General features: G+C 51.6%; 10 protein-coding genes across 10 annotated transcripts; 6 read left to right on the top strand and 4 right to left on the bottom strand.

Moving 5' to 3' along the window:
• Positions 1 to 1,002: 1,002 nt before the first annotated feature.
• On the top strand, positions 1,003 to 1,560 carry N7462_004723 (mitochondrial 37S ribosomal protein uS19m; the record flags this gene model as incomplete). Its single annotated transcript, XM_057076449.1, has 4 exons — positions 1,003 to 1,045; positions 1,121 to 1,136; positions 1,243 to 1,425; positions 1,518 to 1,560. 4 exons carry the CDS (start codon positions 1,003 to 1,005, stop codon positions 1,558 to 1,560), a joined length of 285 nt encoding a protein of 94 aa, XP_056935954.1.
• A 636-nt stretch (positions 1,561 to 2,196) lies between these two features.
• N7462_004722 (putative TFIID and and SAGA complex TAF10 subunit) lies at positions 2,197 to 3,125 on the bottom strand (the record flags this gene model as incomplete). Its single annotated transcript, XM_057076448.1, has 2 exons — positions 2,197 to 2,643; positions 2,814 to 3,125. 2 exons carry the CDS (start codon positions 3,123 to 3,125, stop codon positions 2,197 to 2,199), a joined length of 759 nt encoding a protein of 252 aa, XP_056935953.1.
• Positions 3,126 to 3,789: 664 nt separating this feature from the next.
• N7462_004721 (uncharacterized protein) lies at positions 3,790 to 6,559 on the bottom strand (the record flags this gene model as incomplete). Its single annotated transcript, XM_057076447.1, has 4 exons — positions 3,790 to 5,019; positions 5,080 to 5,733; positions 5,788 to 6,233; positions 6,274 to 6,559. 4 exons carry the CDS (start codon positions 6,557 to 6,559, stop codon positions 3,790 to 3,792), a joined length of 2,616 nt encoding a protein of 871 aa, XP_056935952.1.
• Positions 6,560 to 7,870: 1,311 nt separating this feature from the next.
• N7462_004720 (uncharacterized protein) lies at positions 7,871 to 9,619 on the top strand (the record flags this gene model as incomplete). The annotated part of the gene is made up of 1 exon (XM_057076446.1): positions 7,871 to 9,619. One exon carries the CDS (start codon positions 7,871 to 7,873, stop codon positions 9,617 to 9,619), a length of 1,749 nt encoding a protein of 582 aa, XP_056935951.1.
• Positions 9,620 to 9,973: 354 nt separating this feature from the next.
• Positions 9,974 to 11,913, top strand: N7462_004719 (uncharacterized protein; the record flags this gene model as incomplete). Its single annotated transcript, XM_057076445.1, has 2 exons — positions 9,974 to 10,064; positions 10,310 to 11,913. 2 exons carry the CDS (start codon positions 9,974 to 9,976, stop codon positions 11,911 to 11,913), a joined length of 1,695 nt encoding a protein of 564 aa, XP_056935950.1.
• Positions 11,914 to 13,247: 1,334 nt separating this feature from the next.
• On the top strand, positions 13,248 to 15,363 carry N7462_004718 (putative serine/threonine protein kinase (Nrc-2); the record flags this gene model as incomplete). The annotated part of the gene is made up of 4 exons (XM_057076444.1): positions 13,248 to 14,124; positions 14,192 to 14,365; positions 14,435 to 14,560; positions 14,630 to 15,363. 4 exons carry the CDS (start codon positions 13,248 to 13,250, stop codon positions 15,361 to 15,363), a joined length of 1,911 nt encoding a protein of 636 aa, XP_056935949.1.
• Positions 15,364 to 16,337: 974 nt separating this feature from the next.
• N7462_004717 (DASH complex subunit DAD3 family protein) lies at positions 16,338 to 16,927 on the top strand (the record flags this gene model as incomplete). The annotated part of the gene is made up of 2 exons (XM_057076443.1): positions 16,338 to 16,565; positions 16,667 to 16,927. The coding sequence occupies 2 exons, from the start codon at positions 16,338 to 16,340 to the stop codon at positions 16,925 to 16,927; spliced, it is 489 nt and encodes a 162-aa protein (XP_056935948.1).
• A 383-nt stretch (positions 16,928 to 17,310) lies between these two features.
• Positions 17,311 to 18,614, bottom strand: N7462_004716 (mitochondrial 37S ribosomal protein uS5m; the record flags this gene model as incomplete). The annotated part of the gene is made up of 2 exons (XM_057076442.1): positions 17,311 to 17,528; positions 17,591 to 18,614. 2 exons carry the CDS (start codon positions 18,612 to 18,614, stop codon positions 17,311 to 17,313), a joined length of 1,242 nt encoding a protein of 413 aa, XP_056935947.1.
• Positions 18,615 to 19,019: 405 nt separating this feature from the next.
• N7462_004715 (tRNA (uracil(54)-C(5))-methyltransferase) lies at positions 19,020 to 20,627 on the top strand (the record flags this gene model as incomplete). The annotated part of the gene is made up of 1 exon (XM_057076441.1): positions 19,020 to 20,627. The coding sequence occupies one exon, from the start codon at positions 19,020 to 19,022 to the stop codon at positions 20,625 to 20,627; it is 1,608 nt and encodes a 535-aa protein (XP_056935946.1).
• Positions 20,628 to 21,028: 401 nt separating this feature from the next.
• On the bottom strand, positions 21,029 to 22,584 carry N7462_004714 (actin-related protein 3; the record flags this gene model as incomplete). Its single annotated transcript, XM_057076440.1, has 3 exons — positions 21,029 to 21,979; positions 22,017 to 22,422; positions 22,550 to 22,584. 3 exons carry the CDS (start codon positions 22,582 to 22,584, stop codon positions 21,029 to 21,031), a joined length of 1,392 nt encoding a protein of 463 aa, XP_056935945.1.
• Between the last annotated feature and the right edge of the window lie 107 nt (positions 22,585 to 22,691).

The raw sequence follows: 22,691 nt of genomic DNA, 5'->3' as shown, positions 1-22,691 counted from the left end.
TAAAACCCAGAGCATTCCGAGTCTTTCAGACCTGTAACACTGACTGGCCCACAATTACGATATTCCGAATAGGAACAAGCCAGAGCCCAAAAGTAGGCATCCATTCTATGTCTTGCCGCGTAACATTTTATCTGGCGAGCCCACATGCACCCTCCTTTCCAGACAATACGCAGTATTCTCGCTCTGGAGCCATGCCTTTCATATACCTGGTTTTTTCCATCTGATGCTCATACACTACTGAAGCCTTTTATTTTGTCTGGGTGGGCAGACTCCCAATTTCTGCAGAAGTTCGTTCCAGAGCAAAATGGGAAACAATCGCGAAACAAAGTTTCCGGACTGAAGATCCGGGGCCCGCAATTTCCACCATCAAAGAATATGATCTCTTGCAGTTGGCTTAGCGTCTCTATAGATGATGTTTCCACATCGGAATTAAGATTTTTGAATGTCTGACAGACCTATTGCGAAATTACGTGGACCTACACCGCGTGGTAATAGGTGTGTCTCAAGCGATAGGAGAAGTCGATGAGATTTTCAAGCACCGGCAATCCTGGATAGATGCGGAAGATGTCATTTTCAGGGTTAGAATAAAAATCCCAGGAGAGGGCGCCCATGATTTACTGTAATTACAATTCTCACACCTAGAGGAGGATCAAATATATTACTAAAGATTTGTGGATCCGATTCTGTTGCTTTAGCTGGCATGTTTGCGTTGAACACGATCCAGGCTAATTGACACAGTTCGCATCGCCGAAGGGAGGGTTGCTTTCATAGAAGTGTGACCCAAAAGCAAATAGTTCAACTAAGTTTGGCTATGAAAATTTACCAAAGAGTCGCAGGAAACAAAAGGTTGAATGATCATAATTAAGTGCAATAGTTCCAAGTCCCAAGCGGTTCCAAATTGGGCAGTATACAAATGATGACATAAGCCGCCGAGTCTTCTTTGAACCTCCGACACCATTTTCAACTCCGACGAACGGAAGCTTTGGAAAGTTGCACTCCACCATGTTTCCCACGCGCGCCCTGCTGGGCCGCTCGGTCTGGAAAGGTATGTTATCTACAGTATCTCAGGCCTATTGCTTCATCAATTGAAAAGGGATCAATTGCTAACAAGCCCAACCAGGTCCGAACATTGTCCCGTACGTGAAACCCACCGCGATCAATAGCCACTCGGTCTCGCTCTGCATCTGGACATCACCAGTATACCTGGCCTTCCTACCACAACTGACATGTGTCATTCCATAGCCTTCCTCTCCCGCGCACCTTCCCTCCGCCTCCCAACACTCCTCCGATCCGCACCCAGAAGCGCAGCGCAACCATCCTACCCAACTTCGTGGGCCTGCGCTTCGCTGTTCACAATGGCAAGACCTACCAAGAAGTCACAATTACCGAGGAGATGGTCGGCCGCAAGCTCGGTGAATATGTTGCGTATGTGTCTCCCGCGGCGGCCTGGCCTTCGAGGCCTTCCGAACAGTTCTCGTTTCACGACGCGTTGTGCTAACGAGGCAATTAATCCACAGGACCCGGAAGCGTTTCACATACAAGCAGTCCAAGAACAAATAATCGAATCGCATGACTTTCTTTTTATCTGGATGGAGGCCTTTGCCTCTTCCATCTTGGAAAAGCTCTCGCCTTGGATCGTCGAATTCTCCCGCAACCGCCCGTTTTCTACCGTCTTAACGGTATGATCTCGATTTTAATGCGCTCTTGCAGACCAGGCATGCAGGTGCCCTTATAGAGCGTGCGGATCAAGGGCGAAGTCGCAGGAGCCAAGCACTGCATCCGAAACAGCATTTTCCCCGCCCTTTGATTTGGCCTACGGGCCCATGTACAGATATATCAATGTTCCCTTGTGTGACATTAGCTATTGTGGGATGGAGTTAACCGTGGAAATTATTCAATATCATTCATAACATAACTGGTTTACAGCTTTTCGACAAAGATCCTAACTCGACTATCCATTTCGGCCTCGATAAAGGAAACGAGACAAAAATAAGAACTCCATCTTCTAAATCCCCATAAAAATGCCCGGAGACCAAACTGGGCATAAAATAAGCTATGTCCTTTCAACCCGATAGTGTACGCCCAGCGCCAGAAACCTCCCATCGCAGATCGAAAAATAAAAAAAAAAAATGTAAAAGGGGGCGAACACCATCCCCTCAAAGCGGCATAAGTTTCGCTGTTCCCCATCTCCATACATTACCTGTAGAACTCTCCCCGCTTTACAGTAACGCCGTATTCCGAAACGGCCATACCGAGATCCTCCATCGTGAGCACAGTACGGCCTTGCCCAGAACCACCAGAGCCACCACCACCAAAGCCAGGGCGCTGGATACCGAGGTGTGTATTGCCCTTGTTGCCTTTACCACCATCACCACCGGCGATTGCACCGGGGGCTGCGCCTGCACCGGCCGGACCGCCAAGACCTGATGCCGCAGTCAAACTGCCCATTGGGTTGTTGGCGGAAGAACTGTTGGATGCACGAATACGGGCAAATTGATATGAGTCGGCAGCAATATCGGAGACAAATTTCTGTGTCGCGAGAGCCAGTAGACGGGCCAGGTGAGGTGGTGTTTGGTTCGGCCCGGTCCCTGGAGGCGGGAGGCCGGCAAGGGTGAGATAGTGGGCTGTCACAGCATCAGGGATCTGGGTAAAAAAAGAAATTTGTTAGCTACTGGATACCATTGGTTCACCCACTGCTCTGTGCTCCATTCATCAGGATCAATGCCTCCCTGCCCGCGGTACATCCGCCAGCAAGATTATTGGCCACCAAGCCTGTCCGAAACCGATGCACGAGTAAAGGTCAAGGAACTCACAATCGGCGCATAATCATCTATCTTGCCCAAAAACTCGCGTAAGCTAGTCTCCTTCTTACTCGGCGGCGGCACCGCAGCCATGGGATCAACCTCTGGCGCAGCGCCGTCTTCAGCTCCCGCGCTGGCCGCAGTCTGCTCAGCGGTCATGTCGATGTCCTGCTCGATAGAGGCGTCGAGATCGGGTTCAGTCTTGATGGCTGAATCAGCCGGCTCGGTTTTGAGGGGGGTGGATGATGCAGATTCAGGAACAGTCGACTGCTCTTGTGACCCGTTCGCAGGTTGGGGTTGGGAGGGAGGTTGGGAGTCGGTCATGGTGGGCAAGTCATGAAGGTGTGGCGCCCTCCTTGGTCTCGTTGGTGGGAGAATGGGCTGCAGGGACTAGGTATGACAAGACCAATCAATGCGACTGAGGTGAGCTGGTCGGGTTCCCGTGCTGGAGTTTCAATGTAGCTTTTGAGAGCCAGTTACACGCCAGGCGGAGGCGGGCGCACGGGCGGTGGAGTACTTTTTGCTGACTACGCCCATACTTGACCCGGAACAATAGCACCAATCCGTACTGTACACTTCTACGCGGCACAGGACAGCTAAAATCTTGGGACTGGCAGAATGGAGACTCGTAAATTCACAATGTAAGCGGTAGAAAACCTACATGGGAAGATGCGAGGTTTGTATTTTGATCGATTTCTTTGATTCGGAGCCCGCTATGTACTTGTACAGAGGATCTTCCCCATGGTGAATTTTCGCGTTATTAGCAGATCAAAACTTATATCAGTTTAGCAAATTTCATAGTACAATCCTTCAACTCCTTGGAATGGGCGCAAAAAAGATATCAAAGGGTGAAAGAAAAAGAAAAAGAAAAGAAAAGAAAAGTGAGAAAAAAAAATCATGTCAGCAAACCGAACTCCACCGATGAAAAGGGGGGCGTTGTGCGACAAGAGAAATGTACTGTCATCGGAAATGCAGGTGGCGATCAACCCTATTGACCAAGCTGCATATGAGGATCGAGATGGTGATCTGGAGTAGGAGGAGGGTGTTGCTGTGGGTACTGGCTCCCATGGACTTCTTGGCTTAGGGTCTGCATCAGATTCTGCTCGGCAGTTTGATCAAATACGGATTGACTGTTGGCATCCGGCAAACTGGGCGACGCAGACATTTCATGACCTGGGACAGGCGATGCATGGGCTCCGGCTAAAGCCATCATGCCCTTGATACCCTCCACGTGGGCCTTGTCCTCTTCGCCCTGTTTTTTCTGTCGCTCACGAGCCTCGCGCTTGGCGGCCTGGGCAGGGGCACGAGTCTTCAGTTCACCAGTGACGAATTTGAGATAGTAAGGAACTTCAATGCCGCTCTTCAGAAAGAATAGTTTGAGATTGCGTGCCTTGTCTTTGAGCTGTACCTGATTGCGATCCTTCAAGGCTTCACTGATGGTGCCGCCGGGACCAAACATGGCGAGGATCTGGCTCCAATGGGGGCCTTTGACTCGGTCTAGACCCGCCATCAGAGCATTTTCCTCCTCTGTAGTCCAAGGGCGGCGTTGGCTAGGCAAACCGGACTTGCGGCTCGTAGGGGAGGATTTCGCTGAGGCAGCCATGCGAGCACGTTCGTAGAGCACCTGAGTCGGTTGTGACTGGGAGTAATGAGGAATCCCAGGCATGTATCCATGATTGGATGACATCCCATTGGCGCGCGCCTGCATAGCCTGGGCGGCATTAGGGTTGTATTGCTGGAAGTTGGTCGGTGGAAGGCTCTGTTGGAAGTTCATTCCCTGAGCCTGGTGTTGATAACCACCGGGCGGGGTTGGGCTGTGATGATATGGCTGCTGCTGTTGGATAGACGGTCCAGGTTGCTGTGCAGGGGTATAGCCATGTAGATATGAGTTGTCGGGCTGGCCAGTATGCTGGGGCTGTTGCTGAGGAGGTTGCGCAGGGGGCTGGGGTGACTGGCTCACTTGGGACTGTGGCGGCTGCTGCTGCTGGTGTTGGTGTTGCAGTTGTGATTGCTGCTGAGAACGACGGAGGCCGTGGCCCTGCAAAGCAATCTGCGCAGCACGCGCAGCACGCGCCACGAGATCACCGTGCATATTACGGTCAACGGGGACTTCGACCTGTTGATTGACAGAAAACTGGCCTTGGTGGGTGGTGCTGGGGGACTCTTGTGCATCGCCGTTTGAACTTGAGGGTTGACGTCCTTTGACAACCTTTTTTCCCTATATGTCATTAGCAAAAGAGAGAGAGAGAGAAAAAAGGTCGGATCAAAAGAAACGAACCTGTTGAGTGTTGATGGCATCGAAATTCTTAGCAATGTAGGAACTCAGATCCCGCAGAAAGTCTTCCCAGTGGTATTTGTCAGGGAGCGCCTTCAATGCTTCCTCGTTGTTAATATCATTCAGGAGAATGTCTCGACGAGATGTGAGTCGATTGACGAAATCAGTTTCACTTGGGGCCAGCTGACGGGTGCCTGGACGTCTCGCCAGCAGCCGCTGCTCCATGTCATCCGGGAACAACTCATACAGAAGCTGGACACGAGTGCGAGACTTGTTGTTCATCGCAGCAATGAATGCTTGCGTCTTGAGCTCCAGGTACAATGCACCTTGCACTTTCAAGAGACGGCCGCCTTCCGGAACAAAAACGTCCAGGAAATGCTCATTCAGTTCCGCGAAGCCAATCTCCTGTGACCCAAAGATACTTGACACGAAAGAGGCCAAGTTCGCCTTGCGTATAACGTCCATCTGGGATGACTCGGTGATCTCAAGATCTGTTGACTGCAGGAAAGAGTGCTTGACTGTGTAAACTCGCTTGGTATGGTCAAACAGGGAGCGCATGGTTGCATAGGCCTGTCCGTTCTCAGAGTCAGGTTCGGACACCATCGCGGTGAGATCTTGATAGCTGTTCTTGGAGAGGAAGGAGAGAATTTGCGTTGACTAGAAAGAGATGGTCAGATCATGCAGAACGTCCATACTACATGGCAGACTTACCAAATTGTCCAAGATGGGTAAGCTCTGGATCTTGAGGTGAGAGTTGGCCTTCAAGAAAGCATAACCCCTGACACCTGGAAATTCACCCAGTGAGGGGAGCTCCTGGGGACCCATAGCGACTGTTTGTTCCTGGCGCTCAGTATGATCCATGATGTCGGAAATCAAGGAGTTCACGGGCGGGTTGCCAGTCGACGTTCCATCCTGAGAAACTGCGGTAGTCGCAGTGTCGGTGCCTTGATCGCCTTGGGTGTGATCGGTCGACGATAGCGGGTCTACGGCTCCTTCTGCGAGAGCAGATGCGAGTTCTTCTTCAATCTTATGGCCAGGGCCTTCGCGGTCTGAACCAGGCAGCTGTCCAAGAATAATGTCCTCGCCCGGGCCAGCATCCAGGCGGCGCTTTTTCGCGGCTGGAGGCGATCCGTGGCCCTCGTCATCGAATGAGCGCACTGCATTGTGATCTTCGAAAAGGTCCAAAAAGAAACAGACGGTCAGTCAAATGTACCAACGGTATTATCCGAGCTCCTTGAACCTTGAGTGGTCCATTGTTGGGGTCTTGTCGCGGGTCGCTGTCGGTGGCGGCAACGTCGACGGAAACACCGGACAGGGCAAACTCACCAAAGTCGCCATCATCGGTAGGGAAAGAGGGGAGACCCGATGCCTCGTCAAAAGACGGGCGTGAGCCTCGTGTTTCAACCATCTGGGGCGCAGCAATCGATCGGGTTGGGCTGTCAACTTCCAAGAGCAGAAATGAGGGCTTAGGGATAGGGCGCATTTGTAGGGCTTTGCAGAGGAGGAGTTTGAGCCCCAGCCGCAAGGATTTTTTTCTGCCGCGGATAGAGCGTGATGATTGGCAGTATTGATCACCGCCTAGGGCCCAAAGTATACAGTATGGAATGGACGAGAGGACGGGGCAGAGTGGGAGAAAAGAAGAGAAAGGTAGATGTGGATATGAGACTATAAACTGGACGAGTCCAATTAATTTCAAGAATTCCCTTTCTTTAGCACATCTCATATAGGACTAATTATCAGATCAAGATTAATGGATTCGAGCCACCTTGCCAGACATCCTTCAGCGCGGAGATGATCCCCGCTGGTGGCCTGAGGCAACGACGACCCGCCGCGATCTCCGGAATTCATAGTGGCGCGTCTCTTTCATATCTGGCCCTCGTCTTCTCTTGCTGCCTCTAAAGGAGTATCTATCTCGTAGTAATTTCCCTTCTGCGACTTGTCATATCCAGTAGAGCAGACTCTGTGTAGACTATTAGCATCGATCCAGCCTGTCGGCTCATGCCTGATAACCAAGCCCCCCGTTGCGGAACACTTGTGCGCGTCATCGACCAGGACAGCTCGAGGACGGGTCCTCTCCCCATGCGTGTAACCCTCGGAGCATTCCTATCTGCAGAAGACCTGGCTTGTTGCGAGAATTCTGACCCATGGCCAATTTAAAAAATTGCACTTTGAGCTTTAAATTAGATGCCGAGTACATAATATCTCTTCTTCAATCTGTCTTGGTCAAAATCAATCAATATATATCGGTGAATAGCCAAATATAGGTCACAGATTGACCTTGCTATTCCTTCCATGTCTCTTACGCGCAATGTCGTTGAAAAGAGAAACCCCCCCCCCCTAGCAAAAATTGCAAGTTATAGGGTCGATGCATCCTAGTGTCCAATCATGAAAGCTCGCCCGATGTAGATCCACTCGAGCTCCCCAACCCTGACGTGCCTTAAGCTTAATCCATAGTTGGTCCCCGCCGAACGATACCGCATGGCCTTGTCTAGCATGACTGGTTTCCGAATGCGGCTGGTTTCCTTGGGTTAATTTCTTGATATCCGTGATTTGAGATATATGCCCCAGGGGTCTAGCCCATCCATCCTACCCTAGCATCCATGGCTCGAGGGAGAAAAGAGATTGCCCTGTTATTTGAAATGGCTGCCCCCGCGTGTGGGCGGCTTTCTTCTCTTCTCTTTTCTTTTTTTTTAATGCATCTACTATTCGGTTTGCTGTATAACAGAGCATGTCCCAGCATAATTCTGACAGCGTATCTTAATTACTAATAATACCGAATCCTTGACACGCCATCATGCGGGCAAACCAGCGATCCCTCGCCCTCATTACACTCTCACTGCAGGTGTCTGCACGCGTGGCAGCGCAGGAGTATACTGAAAAGGTCTGGGGGGTTGTAGCATACACTATACATGGCGATAGTACCCCGAACGTTCTCGCGGAGAATCGCCCGAGGTTCTTGTCCGACTATGGAGCGAACCAGCTCGCAGCTGCTGGGGCGGCTTTCCGAGACCGCTATTTGGCATCCGGCAATAGCCTCAATGATTCAGACACTGCAATCCAGTACCTTTCAGCGACGGCGCTGGATTCGAATGACGTGGAGGTATACGCCACAACCGACCAGTTCGTCATTGCTTCAGCACAGGCGTTCATGCAAGGTCTCTACCCACCCGTGAATCAGTCTGGTATGGCTGCGTCGGATCTGGGGACCAATGGGACTGTGATCTCCCCTCTTGGTGGATATCAGTATCCCCGCATTATTACCCTCGGAGAGGGCGATCCACAATCTATCATCTTGGATGGTCAGGCGGAGTGCTTAATGCATGAGGTTGCTGGATCCGAATATCAGGACAGCAGCGATGTGGAACAGATCACGGCCGAGACAGAAGGATTCTATCTGTGGCTCTGGCGCGAGTTGTTGTCTGGAGTTTACGATAGATCATCAGTGACTTACACGAATGCGGTTGATATCTCCGACTACATGGAATATGAGGCTCTGCACAACAGTACCTTCATCGAGTATACGCCCGATGATTTCATGAGAGAAGCACGCTGGCTGGCCGATCGATATACCTACGCCACGAACAGCCAGAGTGATTCTTCTTCTGATCGATCAACGCTTGACTCAATCAACCCTATTGCCGGGCAAACGCTCGCGTCCGGTATCATCAACGCTTTTAATATGAATATTAACGGATTCGGCACTGGGCAGAAGTTGACCTTGCTATTTGGTGGCGACGAGCCCGCCGTAGCTTTGGCTTCCCTGGTGGGTTTGGCATCGGAAGCACAGTCCAATTTCTATTCCCGGCCAGTGCGAGGTGCCTCGCTGATCTTCGAGCTCTACAGCTTCGAGGAGGATGAGACGTATCCTGCGTATCCGGGCATCGACGACCTGTATGTGCGTTTTTACCTGCACAATGGCACGGATTCCACCCCATTTTCATCATTTTCGATGTTCGGATACGGCCCAAGTCGGGAGTATGTATCGTATGTCGAGTTCCAGTCTGAAATGGAGACGTTCGCGGTACAATCAACGCAGGAATGGTGTCTTCGCTGCAACGCCAATTCTGTGTTCTGCGCAGGGGTGCTGGATAGTACTAATCCCGACTCGGAAAAGAAGAAGAAAGATCTATCTCCCGCTGTGGCAGGAGTGATTGGCGCGGTTGTCACGATCGTGGTGATTGGATTTCTTGCAGTGATCGGCTTCTTCATGTGTGGTGTGCAGAAGCGTCGCAAAGACCACAAACCGAGCCTTGGAGGGTTCAAGGGAACCAACAAGCTCGCTAGCGATACGGACGTCACATTCAGAAGCCCTATCTGGGGTGGCTCGAAGACTGCCAATACAGATCAAAACGACGTGGCTGGAGGGATCATTGTGCACGGGCACGAGCGATTGGGAAGCTGGGAGATGGGTCAGCAGAAGAAGGAGGTTGAGGGTGTCCAGTCGACGAGTCAACGTCCCTTTTCGGCGCTGGAAGATGAGAACGAAGACGAGTGGCGCATCCACAGTGGCCTTCAACCTGTAAAGGTCCGCGAGAGTGTCTGATATCAATTTTCGCTGTTGGCGAATTAAGGCGAATTCACATCTTCTAGAAATCAATATTGAACCAAGTCGTTCCTTTCTCCATTGCTGTTCCATGATCAGATAGATCTCTTCAATTCATTTTTGCCATTGCTGTGTGGAGCGACTGGGAATCTCCCATTGCGCCTCCCAATTCGCTTAGCGTCGTCGCCTTCGAGTTGAACCTCGAAAGGCATCATCTCGCCTTCCTCTTCGGCTCCCCATTTCCCCCATCGTTCTTACCCTCATCCTGCTCCCCGTTTGAAACAAAACATTTCAATCTTTCTGGTAACTTTCCTTTCTTTTCCTTTCTTCAACCGACTAGTCACTCGATCGATCATGATCAAAATGAAGTACACCATCCAAGCACTGGAGTCTCTCCGCCGGGAGACTGACACCCCAATCAACTGGAGTCTAAATGCCAAGAATTGTAAGTCATTCCTGTTTGCCAGAGATTTTGGTGCATTCGAAATCGTTCGTTCTGCAGTTCGATGCAAAAAGATATACTCTTTCATTGTCCACATGGCATGGGGGTATCATCTTGCACATATACGTTCACAAGTAACGACCAAGACAAGTCTGCCAGCTTCATTCAGATTCACCCCGGCTTCTTTTTTCTTCTGATCTCATATATGGAATCTTAACAAGCTGTGAGCAGTGCTAATCTCGTTGCAGACAATCTAATCCGCGCTAGCCAAGAGAGAAAGCAGACTCTCAGCGAGATTCCTCAAAATCAGTCGGGTGTCCGCACAGTTGAAAGAGTCTTGGCTCTTCGATCAGCTGAGCCCCAACCTCCCCAGATCTCTCTGGACAGAGAGCCTGAATTGAATGTTCAAACTCCATCAAAATCAGCTTCTATCTCAAATGAAAGTGGGTTTGCTCGCTTTTTGAAAGATCATGCTTCGCCAAATACCCAGCGAGTGAATGCGGGCGGTCGGATCGTCCCCATGACTCCCCCAGATGAACCACTTTTGGCAAACCAGGAAGATTTTGAAAATGCGATGCTTGAGCACCGGGTAGCGATGGCAGGGTCTCTGTCCCTGGCCATTCAACCACCCGGTCTCAGAAATGTCGATGCACATGCGGGCAACACATCTCCAACTCCGTTTGCAAGCAACCTACCACAAAGTACCACCCCTCCCACTCCTGCTGCAACTGCAGCCATGGATACTTGTATATCCGCTTTGAACCCTGAGGCACCTTCATTCACCCCTGTCAACCAAGGAGTCGCCACTGCTGTGACGTCTTCAGATGACAGAATTGCAAAATCAGTCTGGCCTCCTATGAGGAAGTTGGAGGAATTGCAACAAGCGGTGCTGGCAGTGGCCCCTTCTCATTTGTTTAACCTGATGGCAGGGTTACAGCACATTGTTTATTCACTTGAGCCACATCCCCCACTCTGGCCATCGATCGTCGTCTTCTCTTCTGATCAGATGCCGGGAATGGATGAATTCCAACTGACTGGCATGTACTGGCATCTGTTGCGTAAAATATTCTGCCTGTCAAACGGAATGGTCTTGCCTCCTGAACCAGAAGAACACTGGCAAGACTTGAATTGTCTGGTTTCGCTTTGTTACAATCTTCGGGGTCTCGATGAAAGATTGTATGACTATCAGACTTTCTTCATGATCCACTGCCGAGAGTGGATCAAATATCACCACAAGCTTGTTTCGTATCTGCTGACAAGCGTGTACCGTCGCATTGCCGCGGAAAAGATCTCAAACCCTGCGGACGTGCGATTGCGAATTTACTTCATTCGTGTGCGGAGCTATACTGATTCCGCGATCCAATGTCTTGAGCACATGTTGAGAGAGAAATACCAGCAACTGGCACCACTAGAAGGGGGAAAACGGGTTGCGCGTGGCATTTTCTGGGCGTCAGTCATCTATGCGACACTGGCTGGCGATGTTGCCCGATCAGAAGATTCCACGTTGAGTGAGGTGAAAAGCGACAGCGTAGACAACCGCAACAGTGGATCTTGCCTCAGTGATTCTCGGGCTGGTGAACATGGAGCCATCTTAGCGCCTGAGAGCAGCGACAGAGGTGTTGAGTCCGATGTCCAAGATTTTGTTGTGCCTGCAACAGAGAACCAGTGGACCTTGGAAGAGTTTGAGGGGTATCTGGCACTCCAGAACCAGAGCCCTCTAGACACCTCAAGTCTCTCCAGTGATGACGAGCTCGGCACCCTGCCGTCGCAGCCCATGGGTCAATCGCCCACCCAAGAGCGACAATCTCAGATCATTGACGAGGAACTGAGGTATAGATCAGAGCTGAATTGAACGAGTTTGATGTGGAAACTAATTGGATTTGATAGGAACACCGATCTGGCGTATGATGATGATGATGTCAACCGCCCAAGGCCCTCACATGCGCGCATCCGCAGCTCCCCAGCTGCCCTGCGGGTGATCTCCAGAGCCACCGTGACGACTGCGGTGGTTCGAGGACATGTCTATGCCGGCAGCAGGGCATGTTCTGGGGCAGAAGAATCGCTTGCTCGGTACATGGACTGAACAAAGTGGAGGCAAAACGAAAGTCCGAGCAAGGGGGAGGGAAGGTGAAAGGAGTTACTGTAATGTTAATTCTTAATGGGCTCATGGGCTACAACATCATTGGGTGTTGTTTTCATGTCTTTGTTTTGTGGAGGCGGTCCCAGAGGACTGCCGAATGGGGTTCCCAGATGATGATGAGATTTACGCATACGAGTTCAAGGGAGTTGGGGAACAACACATACCATAGAGGTAGATATGGTACCGAATGCATGCCTGGATTAACTGTTTCGAAATGGACTTAAAAAATAGGTATGCGATCAGAGTATTGAGGGCTAAGAACATCGGACTGGATCGAGATCGCGACTATCGCGGTCGATCTCCGGCCTATCGGGCTATCGATAGTCGATAGCCGATCACGTGGGCTCAAGGGCTGGAAAGCCAGGGGGTGCCACCAACCGAACCAGGCCAAACTAGTGGAAACCAGTGGGTAAGCCAAGCTGGAACGTCTCGGGAGTGGATTCGATGGCGAACAAAAGGGCAACCATCGTGGTGGAAAAATATAGACCAGGATGTATAAATACACTGCAAGGGTGATCGGCATTGGAAAGTCGATGTTAGGTATACGCAGCCTCATTTGCTGAGACGGACAAACGGCGACTAGTAGTACCCGATACCTCTTGAGTGTTTCTACAGTCCCGAAGGCGAACGCTTATCAAACTCCAACGGGGAATGTCATCGGGGTGACTAAGCAGGCCTCCGCGTCCTTCTCCACTCGCCAACTCCCCTTCCCTCTCTCGCCTTCTGTCCCTGCAACCTTCGTTCCGTCGGCTACGATGCAGTGTCGTTGATGCACCCGGCTGTCGTCTGAACTTCTCGTTCCATTCGTTCGAATAGCCCTCGTTTATGCCCTTGTGCCCAAACGGTGGCCTTTTCCCCTCGTCTCCCCCTCTCATCCTCCCCGCGGTTCCATCCCCATCGGGATTTCTGGGCCCTTCCCAACCCGCCCCGCCACCGCCTTTGCCTTTGCGCAACTTTTGCTTTTTGGGAGTCATTCTCATCCTCTCTTTCCTCCCTCTCTCATTGCGAGGCAGTCAATTCGATATCCTCGGTCCCCCGTTCACGCCATGACGCAGCTGTTTGCGTCCACTCCGTCGGCGATGACAAATAACGAAAAGCGAGGGAACTTCCCCGGGCTCTCGCTGCCATCCCGAAAACACTCCAACGAGTCAGGCCACCTACCGACCAAGATCAAGAATTTCTTCCGCATCAACAGCTCCAGTAGTCACTCGTCCACAGGCGGCAGCCCCGCGAGTCATGACCGGGAGCGTGAGAAGGAAATTCCCGTCAAGAACGAAAAGTCCGCCTTCCGCCAGTCTCGATTCCTCCCTACCATCGGTCGCAATCGGTCAACGACAGTGGCCAGTGAGGGCAATCCGCTAGATGACGGCGTCTCGCCCACTGCCACTGCCAATCCCTACTTTGCTCATCAGGGGCAGCCCGCCCTACGACACCGGAATGATGGGTCCGTCCCTTCTTCCCCTCCCGATACCCCCGAGTTGCAGGTCACCGGGGTCTCTGCTGTGGAGCAGGCTACCACCGCCAACAAGGAGGAACTGGCACGTAAGCTGCGCCGTGTGGCTTCCGCCCCGAATGCTCAGGGGCTGTTTGCCAACGGCCAAGGCGACGACCGCCCCCAGACTGCTGAGATGGGCAAGGAGCCTCTTGTCGAAGCCCCCGGGATTGATGCCTCAGTAGGCCTGCCCTCCTCCGGCAATGAAAAGAACGCTGCCTTGGCTGTGCCTTCTCTTGGTGTCGATAGCAGGATATCTGGTGCGAGTGATTCCGGCTTCCGTCGTACCTACAGCTCAAATTCGATCAAGGTGCGCAATGTCGAGGTTGGACCTGCTAGTTTCGATAAGATCAAATTGATTGGCAAGGGAGATGTGGGCAAGGTATATTTGGTTCGTGAAAAAAAGTCTAGTCGTCTCTATGCCATGAAAGGTGAGTGAAATTCTTTCCCGTATTTCTTTCACGTTCGTCAAGACCACACATGCTAACCAGTCAATAGTCCTGAGCAAGAAGGAAATGATCAAGCGCAACAAGATCAAGCGTGCCCTGGCTGAGCAGGAAATCTTGGCCACTAGCAACCATCCATTCATTGTCACTCTGTATCATAGCTTCCAGTCTGAGGATTACTTGTACCTGTGCATGGAATACTGCAGTGGTGGGGAGTTCTTCAGGAGTGAGTATCTTCTATACCCCAAGATTGAAGTCTGCGGTATCCAGTGCTGACATTCTACCTTTTTTTCAGCCTTGCAAACTCGGCCAGGAAAATGTATCTCCGAGGATGCGGCTCGATTCTATGCTGCCGAGGTCACTGCCGCCCTAGAGTACCTCCATTTGATGGGTTTTATCTACCGCGATCTTAAGCCAGAGAGTATGTCCATGGCGCCCAATACCGCCAATCAATTATCTTGACTGCGCATAACTGACGTCTTCATTACAGATATTCTCCTACATCAATCCGGTCATATCATGCTTTCAGACTTCGATTTATCCAAGCAGTCTGGACCTGGCGGTGCCCCGACCATGATTCCTGGACGAAGTGGTGGCAACTCCACCACAGCTCTGCCTACAATTGATACCAAGTCATGCATTGCTGACTTCCGTACGAACTCTTTCGTGGGAACAGAGGAGTATATTGCGCCCGAGGTAATCAAGGGATGCGGCCACACCAGTGCCGTCGATTGGTGGACTCTGGGTATTCTGATCTACGAGATGCTGTACGGAACTACGCCCTTCAAGGGCAAGAACCGAAACGCCACCTTTGCTAGTATTCTGCGGGACGATGTCACGTTCCCTGAGCCTTCCGGTTCCCAGCAAACCTCAACGCTTTGCAAGTCATTAATCCGCAAACTGCTCATCAAAGATGAGACCAAGCGCCTCGGTGCTCGTGCTGGTGCCTCGGATGTGAAGACCCACCCCTTCTTCCGGACAACTCAATGGGCACTCATTCGACACATGAAACCTCCCATGATACCTCACCAAGGCCGTGCTGGCACCGACACTGTGAACTTCCGCAATGTCAAGGAGAGCGCGAGCGTGGACATTGGCGGGACAAATCCGACCAAGATGAAGGGAGTTCCCATGGACTCGGGCCTAGCCACTCCAAATGGCGAGTTGAACGATCCCTTTGAAGAATTCAACAGTGTCACCCTCCATCACGAGGGAGACATGTGAACTTACTCTTCCAGTCAAGCCCATCTTGTATTTTGTTTCCTTTCTTTTCTGCTTCTCCTCCAACATACGCGCGGAGGCAGCCGGCTGGGCATCGGCTCGTTGACGACCATGATGCATTGACGACTGCATTTTGAAATTATTTCTGTTTCTCATTTCTCCATTATCAAGAGCTGCACACCCGGTGTATGGGAATGTCGTTTTGTTTTCGGGGCCTTCTGGATCGATTTATGTATGCTTGCTGCTTCTGATTTCAAGATTCTCGCTTTTTGATGTGGCTATGTCGTGCCTGCATTTTGCATTATCACGATTACAGAAGGACCCCCTTGCAACCACGCTGGATTTTTATGCGACCCTCACTCCCTGTGTCATGACCTCTCGCGACGTGCTTTGCGTCCTGATCATCTTTTTTCTGCTAAGAGCTGCGATATACATCCGGTTACTTCCTCTTCCATGCAGCGGGCGGCGTTAGGATATGAATTCGTTTTTGTGTTTTCCTCTTTTACTCCCATGCGGTGCTCGCCTCCGGATTATTTGGTTTTCTACTTTTATTTTGTTTTTCTTCTTTCTACTTTGCAATACTCTATGTCCTTCATGGCGCAGTTTACTCTTTATTAACGATGCTCGTTTCAATCTTGGTCTTTCGATATGCTGTACTTTGGAAATGAGGTCGCTCTACCCCGCGGTATGCGTTTACTTACTTCTCAAGACTCAAAATAGTAATATGATTCGCGTTAAAAATAATAATCTGTTCAACCTTGTAAACAAGTTCTTTATTTGCTTTCGTGTTGATTCCAAGTCCCTTGTGGCAAGACCCGTTGTTGGTACCTGATGAGTGGGACAGTTCCGCTCCACTAAAAAACGTGGATCCGCGTCACAACAAACTACCGCGTTGAACTAGTTACGTCGACCAACCTCAACTTTCTCTCTACAAACCAATTGCCGGCCCACGGCGACGACAACAGCCATCATACATAATGTCCGCCTTTGCAGCCTCTGAAGACCCTGACGCCCACGACTACTCCTACGCCGAGCCCGACCCCGCGACCACTACCCCTCCCATCCCACCAGAGCAATCCGAAACAGACGATCCTTACAGCCGCAGCCGCTCCAATAATCCCCTTCTAGGCGAGAATCCGCTCGTCTCGGAGCTGGAGCAGGAAGTCCTCGACGAATACTCCCGACTACTGCGGAATGTCAACCAGGTAAGCGAAGGCTTTTCCTCCCCGCGCGCGCCGCGCGCAGCGTTGTACCCAGTCATTCGCAGCTGGTGTATTGGCCAGCAAGTTAATTCGCGCCTCCCCAGCTCTCTGAGAAGATATCCGATCTAGCCGGCTCCCCCGCGTCCATGACCCTTGATGGCATGCGTCTGTTGGAGCGGAAGACGGCGACAGTGTGCACGCTCCTCAAGGCGAGCGTGTACAGCATAGTTCTGCAGCAGCAGATCTGGAACGAAAACGAGGAGCAGCAGCAACAACAACAGGGCGAGGAGACGCAGCAGTTTCAGAATCCGGACTACCACGACGGAGGAGGGTACGACGGAGAGGAAGATATGACCTTTCAGTGACGCTGCGAGTGTTCTTTTCGGCTTTTTCACGATATTCGAGGTTTTTACTCGATTGCTTTTTCATATACCCATACTTGACTTCTTTCGCAAACTGGCGTGTTATTGAAATATGAGAGGGGGCAGGCCTTGAAATGGTGTTGGGGAAATGTATGTTGGGGAAATGTAAGCACCTGGTTGAATAGTCAGGGCTCACCTGTACAGATATACAGAATACTGCTTAGGCACGGAATTGCCAATGATTTGACGACTTGATTTATCCTTTTGAGACATATGAACGAATACAGATACAAGTACATGCGCAAGACAAGGCGAGAAGAGAAAAGAAACCTAGTTATATACACGCCGAGAATACACGGCTCAGTCGATTGTCAAGATGTCCGTCTCTAGACCTTGCCTGCGTAGTACACCTTGCGGACATCAATCATTTTCCTTCCGCGGGCCCGAGCAACCTCCTCCGGGTTCTTCTGGCTCATAAGCGCCTCGTAGGCAGCCTTCACGGTGTTCATCTTGTTGCGGGAGCGATTAACTCGCGCTGAGAGATCGTGGATACCAGCGGCACGGCACATTTCGTAGATCAGATACTGGACGCGGAGACCGAAGCCTGGTGGAGATATTCGATTAGCATTTGTGAAAGCAACATATCGGATGTTGCGTGGAGCATACCTGGGGGACGGTGCATCAGCTCCAACTCCACAGCACCAACTTTGCCCTTCACATCACCAAATATGGTGCGGTTCTCATAGCGGGGGATGGGCTGCATGTTGCGGATGGCACGGTACTGCGATTGGATCTTCGCATCGGCCGCTTCGTCGGACTTGCCCTCACCAATACCTAGCAGACCATTACCGTTTCCAGCAACAGTCAGGCGGTAGGCACGGCGAACCTTACCCAAGCGGGTCTGGTTCACGACGCTGTGAGAGACAAGGGTCTTAGTCCGGAATTCACGGACTTGGCGTTCAGTGTAGCCTGTGGAGAGGAGAAGGCTCTTCAGGGCATCGGTCATTTCCTCGGCCTCCAAAGACCGCTCTTTCTCGCCCTTCTCCGCGGCAGTCTTCCGCTCCTCCACGCGAGGGTCATCAATGGTCTCACCCGGGCCGAACAAATCGGGCACCAGGGAGCTGTGGGGGTTCAACTCGCTCTCTTCCTTGCCGTGAGTCAAGCGCAGGGAATCCGCATATTTGACAAAGTCCTCAGCCTTGATACTCTCATTCTCGGGAGCCTCGATAAAGAAACGGGCAAAGTCGTCGACAAAATCGTCTTCGGTCTTCAGCTTGAAATTGGGGTCCGCGTTGGACAGGGGGGCGCGCATGTGCTTATCGACACCGGGCTCGATCACGGAAAAGTCGTCGACATACTGGAATTTCATAGGGTCGTCACGGGGATTGAACTGCTCAGACAAGTCCTTCGGGTCAATGGCAGCCTCGCCGGCCTTGATAGCTTCCATCTGCGCGGCCGAGTACTCCTTGGCCAGGTGTGCCTTCTCCTCCTCCGAGTACGCCTTGAACTCCTCAGGCTTCAGCCCTGAAGCACTTTGGGCTTCGGGAGCCTTGATATTCGGGAACTTGGGTTTCCGGTTTGTCAATTGAGCGGGAGATGGGTGGAATTGGCGACGGGGGACTCGCGTGCCCTGCGTGGCAGCACGGGAGAAGCTGCAGAACAGGCATCGTGCTGGCCGGGCGAGACTCATTGTGAAAAGAAAGCTTCGACTCATCAGCTAGCAGCACCGCTAGCCCCGAGATCTGCAAGAAAAAAAAGGAAACGCGCGACAAACTGTGCAACGACGCTGGCGAGAAAACAGTGGAAGTGGTAGCGTCGGGAGGAATTTCTTGCTCCCGGGCGGTCAGGGTCGGGCCAATCACCGTCTCCGCAGATGCGTTTCTAATAAATTTCCAGAATTTCGAGGGCCTACAACTTTCTTGCGAATTCGTTCATTTCCTCCATTCTGTCTCAATTTTATATGTTCGCACTGCGGCAGTCTGCTTGGCGATTCTCTTATAGCTGGTCTGCCCGTGCTTGTCTCCACCGAGTCCAGCCTGTCTCAACCTTCTCCCCGCAGCGTCATTTCCAGACTGCGCCAACTCTTTCAGCAATTATGCCGGGCAATTTCAAAAGGCCGTTCGACCCGAAGAGACGCAAGAAGTCGAAGGCCAATGACAAGAGCAGTGCCCATGATGAAGTCCTGCTGACCGATATCAACCATCTCATCAAAAACAATCGACCCGAACAAGACGAGTCCAACGACGAGAATGCGACCCCGCCTGCTCCCACTCTCCCCGAGACCTTCACCGAGATTGACGTGACTGTGTCCGATATTTCGTCGACTGGAGATGGTCTCGCACTTTCCGAAAACAAAGATCATGTCTATGTTGTCCCTTTCACCGTTCCAGGAGATAAGGTGCGCGTGAAAGTGATCAAACACTTTCCTGCCCAGTCGTACACCATGACCGACTTTCTCAACGTGATTGAGCCCGGTCCCCAAAGAAATGATGCGCTTATCGGGTGCACTTATTTTGGAAAGTGCTCGGGTTGTCAATTGCAGATGATGTCGTATGAAGACCAGCTTGCGCACAAGCGGCGCATTGTAGAGAAAGCATATGCCAATTTCTCTGGACTCATCCCCGAATTGGTCCCCGCCATTGGGGAGACTTTCCCTTCTCCCATGCAATATGGATATCGCACTAAACTTACACCTCATTTTGCCCAAGGAGCTGGCAAAAAGAAGCCAAACCAGGAGGAACCAGAGGAAGTCAAGGTGCCACCGATTGGCTTTACTTACAAGAACCGGAGAATGGATATGGATATTGAGGACTGTCCACTGGGAACGGACATCGTCCGCCGTGGTCTCAAGAGTGAAAGGAAACGTGTTGCTGAGAACATCCGCTCCTATAAGAAAGGCGCAACCCTTCTTATGCGGGAATCTACCGCACGCGTTCCAAAGGAGACCTCAGAAACTGAAACTGAGGCCAAAGATATGAACGGACTCAATTCGACCCCAGGTGCCGACACCGGTGAGGTGATCCGAGTTGAGCGTGAGAACTATATTGAAGAGAAACGCTGTGTCACTGACAACAATGCCACTTCTATCGAATATGTTGATGACTTTATCTTCAGCAACAAAGCCGGCGGTTTCTTCCAGAACAACAACTCCATCCTGTCTGGTTTCACCGAGTTTATCCGCTCCCAGGCCTTGCCTCCGGGTAATGACCAAGATCCCACCCCCATCAAATATCTTCTTGATGCATACTCAGGCTCGGGTCTGTTCACTATCACCCTTTCCACCATTTTCAAGTCCAGCCTGGGTGTTGATGTTGCAGGGGATTCCATCGTCTGCGCGCGTGACAATGCTCGTGCCAACAACCTTCCAAATACTGGGTTTGCTGCTGCAGATGCCGCAGTCTTGTTCAAGGATGTTCCCTACCCTCCTGACCAGACTCTTCTGGTCATTGATCCTCCTCGCAAAGGCTGCTCGGAAGATTTCCTTCAGCAACTGCTTGAGTTCAAGCCCCGCCGTGTTGTGTACGTTAGCTGCAACGTTCACACTCAGGCCCGAGATGTGGCAGTCATGGTCCAGGGTAGCGAGAAGCAAGACGTGCGATATGAGATAGAGAGTATCCGTGGATTCGATTTCTTCCCTCAGACGGGGCACGTTGAAGGTGTCGCTATTCTCAACCGAACTTCATTCCCGAAACACTCCGCATAGACTAGGCAGTTTGGCCGAAAAGTTGATCAGTTTTTGAATTGGAACAAGGAGATCTTTTGCATTAGATACACGTTTAATACCGCATTTTTAATCACGGCGTTGGTATTGGAGAGGGAAATATCAAAAAAAGAGCACGGGAATCGATCACGTTTACATTTTCATATCTTCTTCAAATACCACAGAATACAAGACCCATTTTCCCTCTATCTACTCGGGGATCAGATACAGCCTGCTGAGAGCCCAGCGCCATGTCGCCCGCTTTGAATAATAAGGATTCGATGAAAGTACCAAGGAAAGCGAATAGAAGGGGCAAAAGAGATGGAAACTAACGGACTATGAACAAAAACGTCCAGCTACATCGCTGACAAAAGGACATGATGAAAAGAACTGCGAAACCCACCCTACGAGCTGCCGGGCCCACCGAGAAGCGCAAACCTCCGCACAATGCTTGGACCGATCTCGTCATACTCGGCCTTGGTGTGACAGTAGCTCCGGAACTCGGGCGTCTGACCCAGCAGGCTGCCTCCAAACCAGGGTCCGTGCCGCTGGCGCTTGTGTGTAACGACCGCAACATCCAATCCACCACTGCGAGCACCGCCGCTGCGAGCCTCGGATGCACGGATACGAGCATCAACCAGGTGACGGATATCACGTTGTAGACGACGACCAAAGTCCTTGTACAGAGTTGAGCCACCAGACAGCACAATATTCTTATACAGGCCTCGGCGCACATCGATGGGCGAGGACTGGATAACGCCATCGACAACATTGGGGAGTGGGGTCAAGAAGTCAGACGAATAGATTTCGGGGTTGAAGAAGATCTCTGGGGCGAGGAAACGCTCATAGCCCACGTCGATGGACACGCTACGCCCGTTGGGCGAAGTCACAGTGTGCTTCAGGAAGCGGTCAGGCTCACGGTCGTAACGGGCGAATTCCTTAACGATATCAGGGCTGACGTAGCAGTACTCCTCCTTGACCTTCTCGGCGGTCTTCAGGCTGCTGTCCGGTTCACCGCGGTCACGCAGCAAGCTCTGCACAAAATATGTAATGTCGCGTCCTGCAATCGGGATACTCTTAATCGAAGAGCCGATGACGTAGCCCTCGGCGACGGGAATAACATGGGTGACGCCGTCACCGGAATCAATCACGGTACCGGTCAATGACCGGTCGGTAACCTTAGAAGAGGTCCAGGATGCGGCGAGGGCGAGTACGGCTTGCACGGCAATGTAAAGACCGGCGCAATTGAAGGATTCGAACATGATCTCGGCAGTATTTTCACGGTTCTCGGGGGGGTTAAGTGGCTTTGATCCCGAATCAACATTAGCACCGTCTCTTGTCTCCGCAAAATCACGCTATGCGGGGAGAATTGTAGAAGTTCCACAGTCTTACCGGCTCAGTCAAGAGGAAATAATGGTCTTCGGGCTCAACACGAAGATATTTGAAAATCGAGTTTGACCAGAATCGCTCCATGTAGTCCCAGTTCTCAATCTGTCCATGTCGGATAGGGTAGTTGACGCCATAGCCGGGGCCGTTGCCTGCGGCCAGGGCCTCATCACCAATGAAGAAATCAAGGTCCTCAGTGCCACGTTTTGCAGACAGGTGCGAGCTAGCACCTCCGCTACCCCCCAGGAATGCAGGCTTGTTGGCGACTGCAGGTCGAGAACCGGCGGAGCTCCCAGCGCTTCCAGCACCGGCCTTGGTTGCAATTGCAGTCGGGAAGACGAAAGAGGGTGAATCGTTACCGGCGAATCCTAGAGCACGAAAAGGCACATACTGTAAGCCCACAACTCTCAGACTCGCGACTATCTTGTCGTTATAACCACAAGTCCACATATACGATACATACCAAGCTTGGAGTAACCAGTTCCGCTAGAGAGCTGCGGTCAGTCTGGAGTCAATTCCGGCATTGGAGCGCAACTTACTTGTCCATGACAACGGCTGGTGTTTGGGACGCCATGTTGGACAATGGGTCTCAGTGCCAATCCGGTCACAAAGAGGAATGGAGTCTTGTGCTTTAGAAGGGGGGTGGTGAAGTCAACCGTGGCGGAGCTTAGGCAGACAAGG

Source organism: Penicillium macrosclerotiorum (assembly GCF_028827735.1).
Source record: "Penicillium macrosclerotiorum strain IBT 26536 chromosome Unknown utg000003l_segment0_segment0, whole genome shotgun sequence".
Taxonomy (NCBI): Eukaryota; Fungi; Ascomycota; class Eurotiomycetes; order Eurotiales; family Aspergillaceae; genus Penicillium; species Penicillium macrosclerotiorum.
Note: the sequence above shows the minus strand (reverse complement) of the source record. Positions and strands in the feature narration are given on the sequence as shown.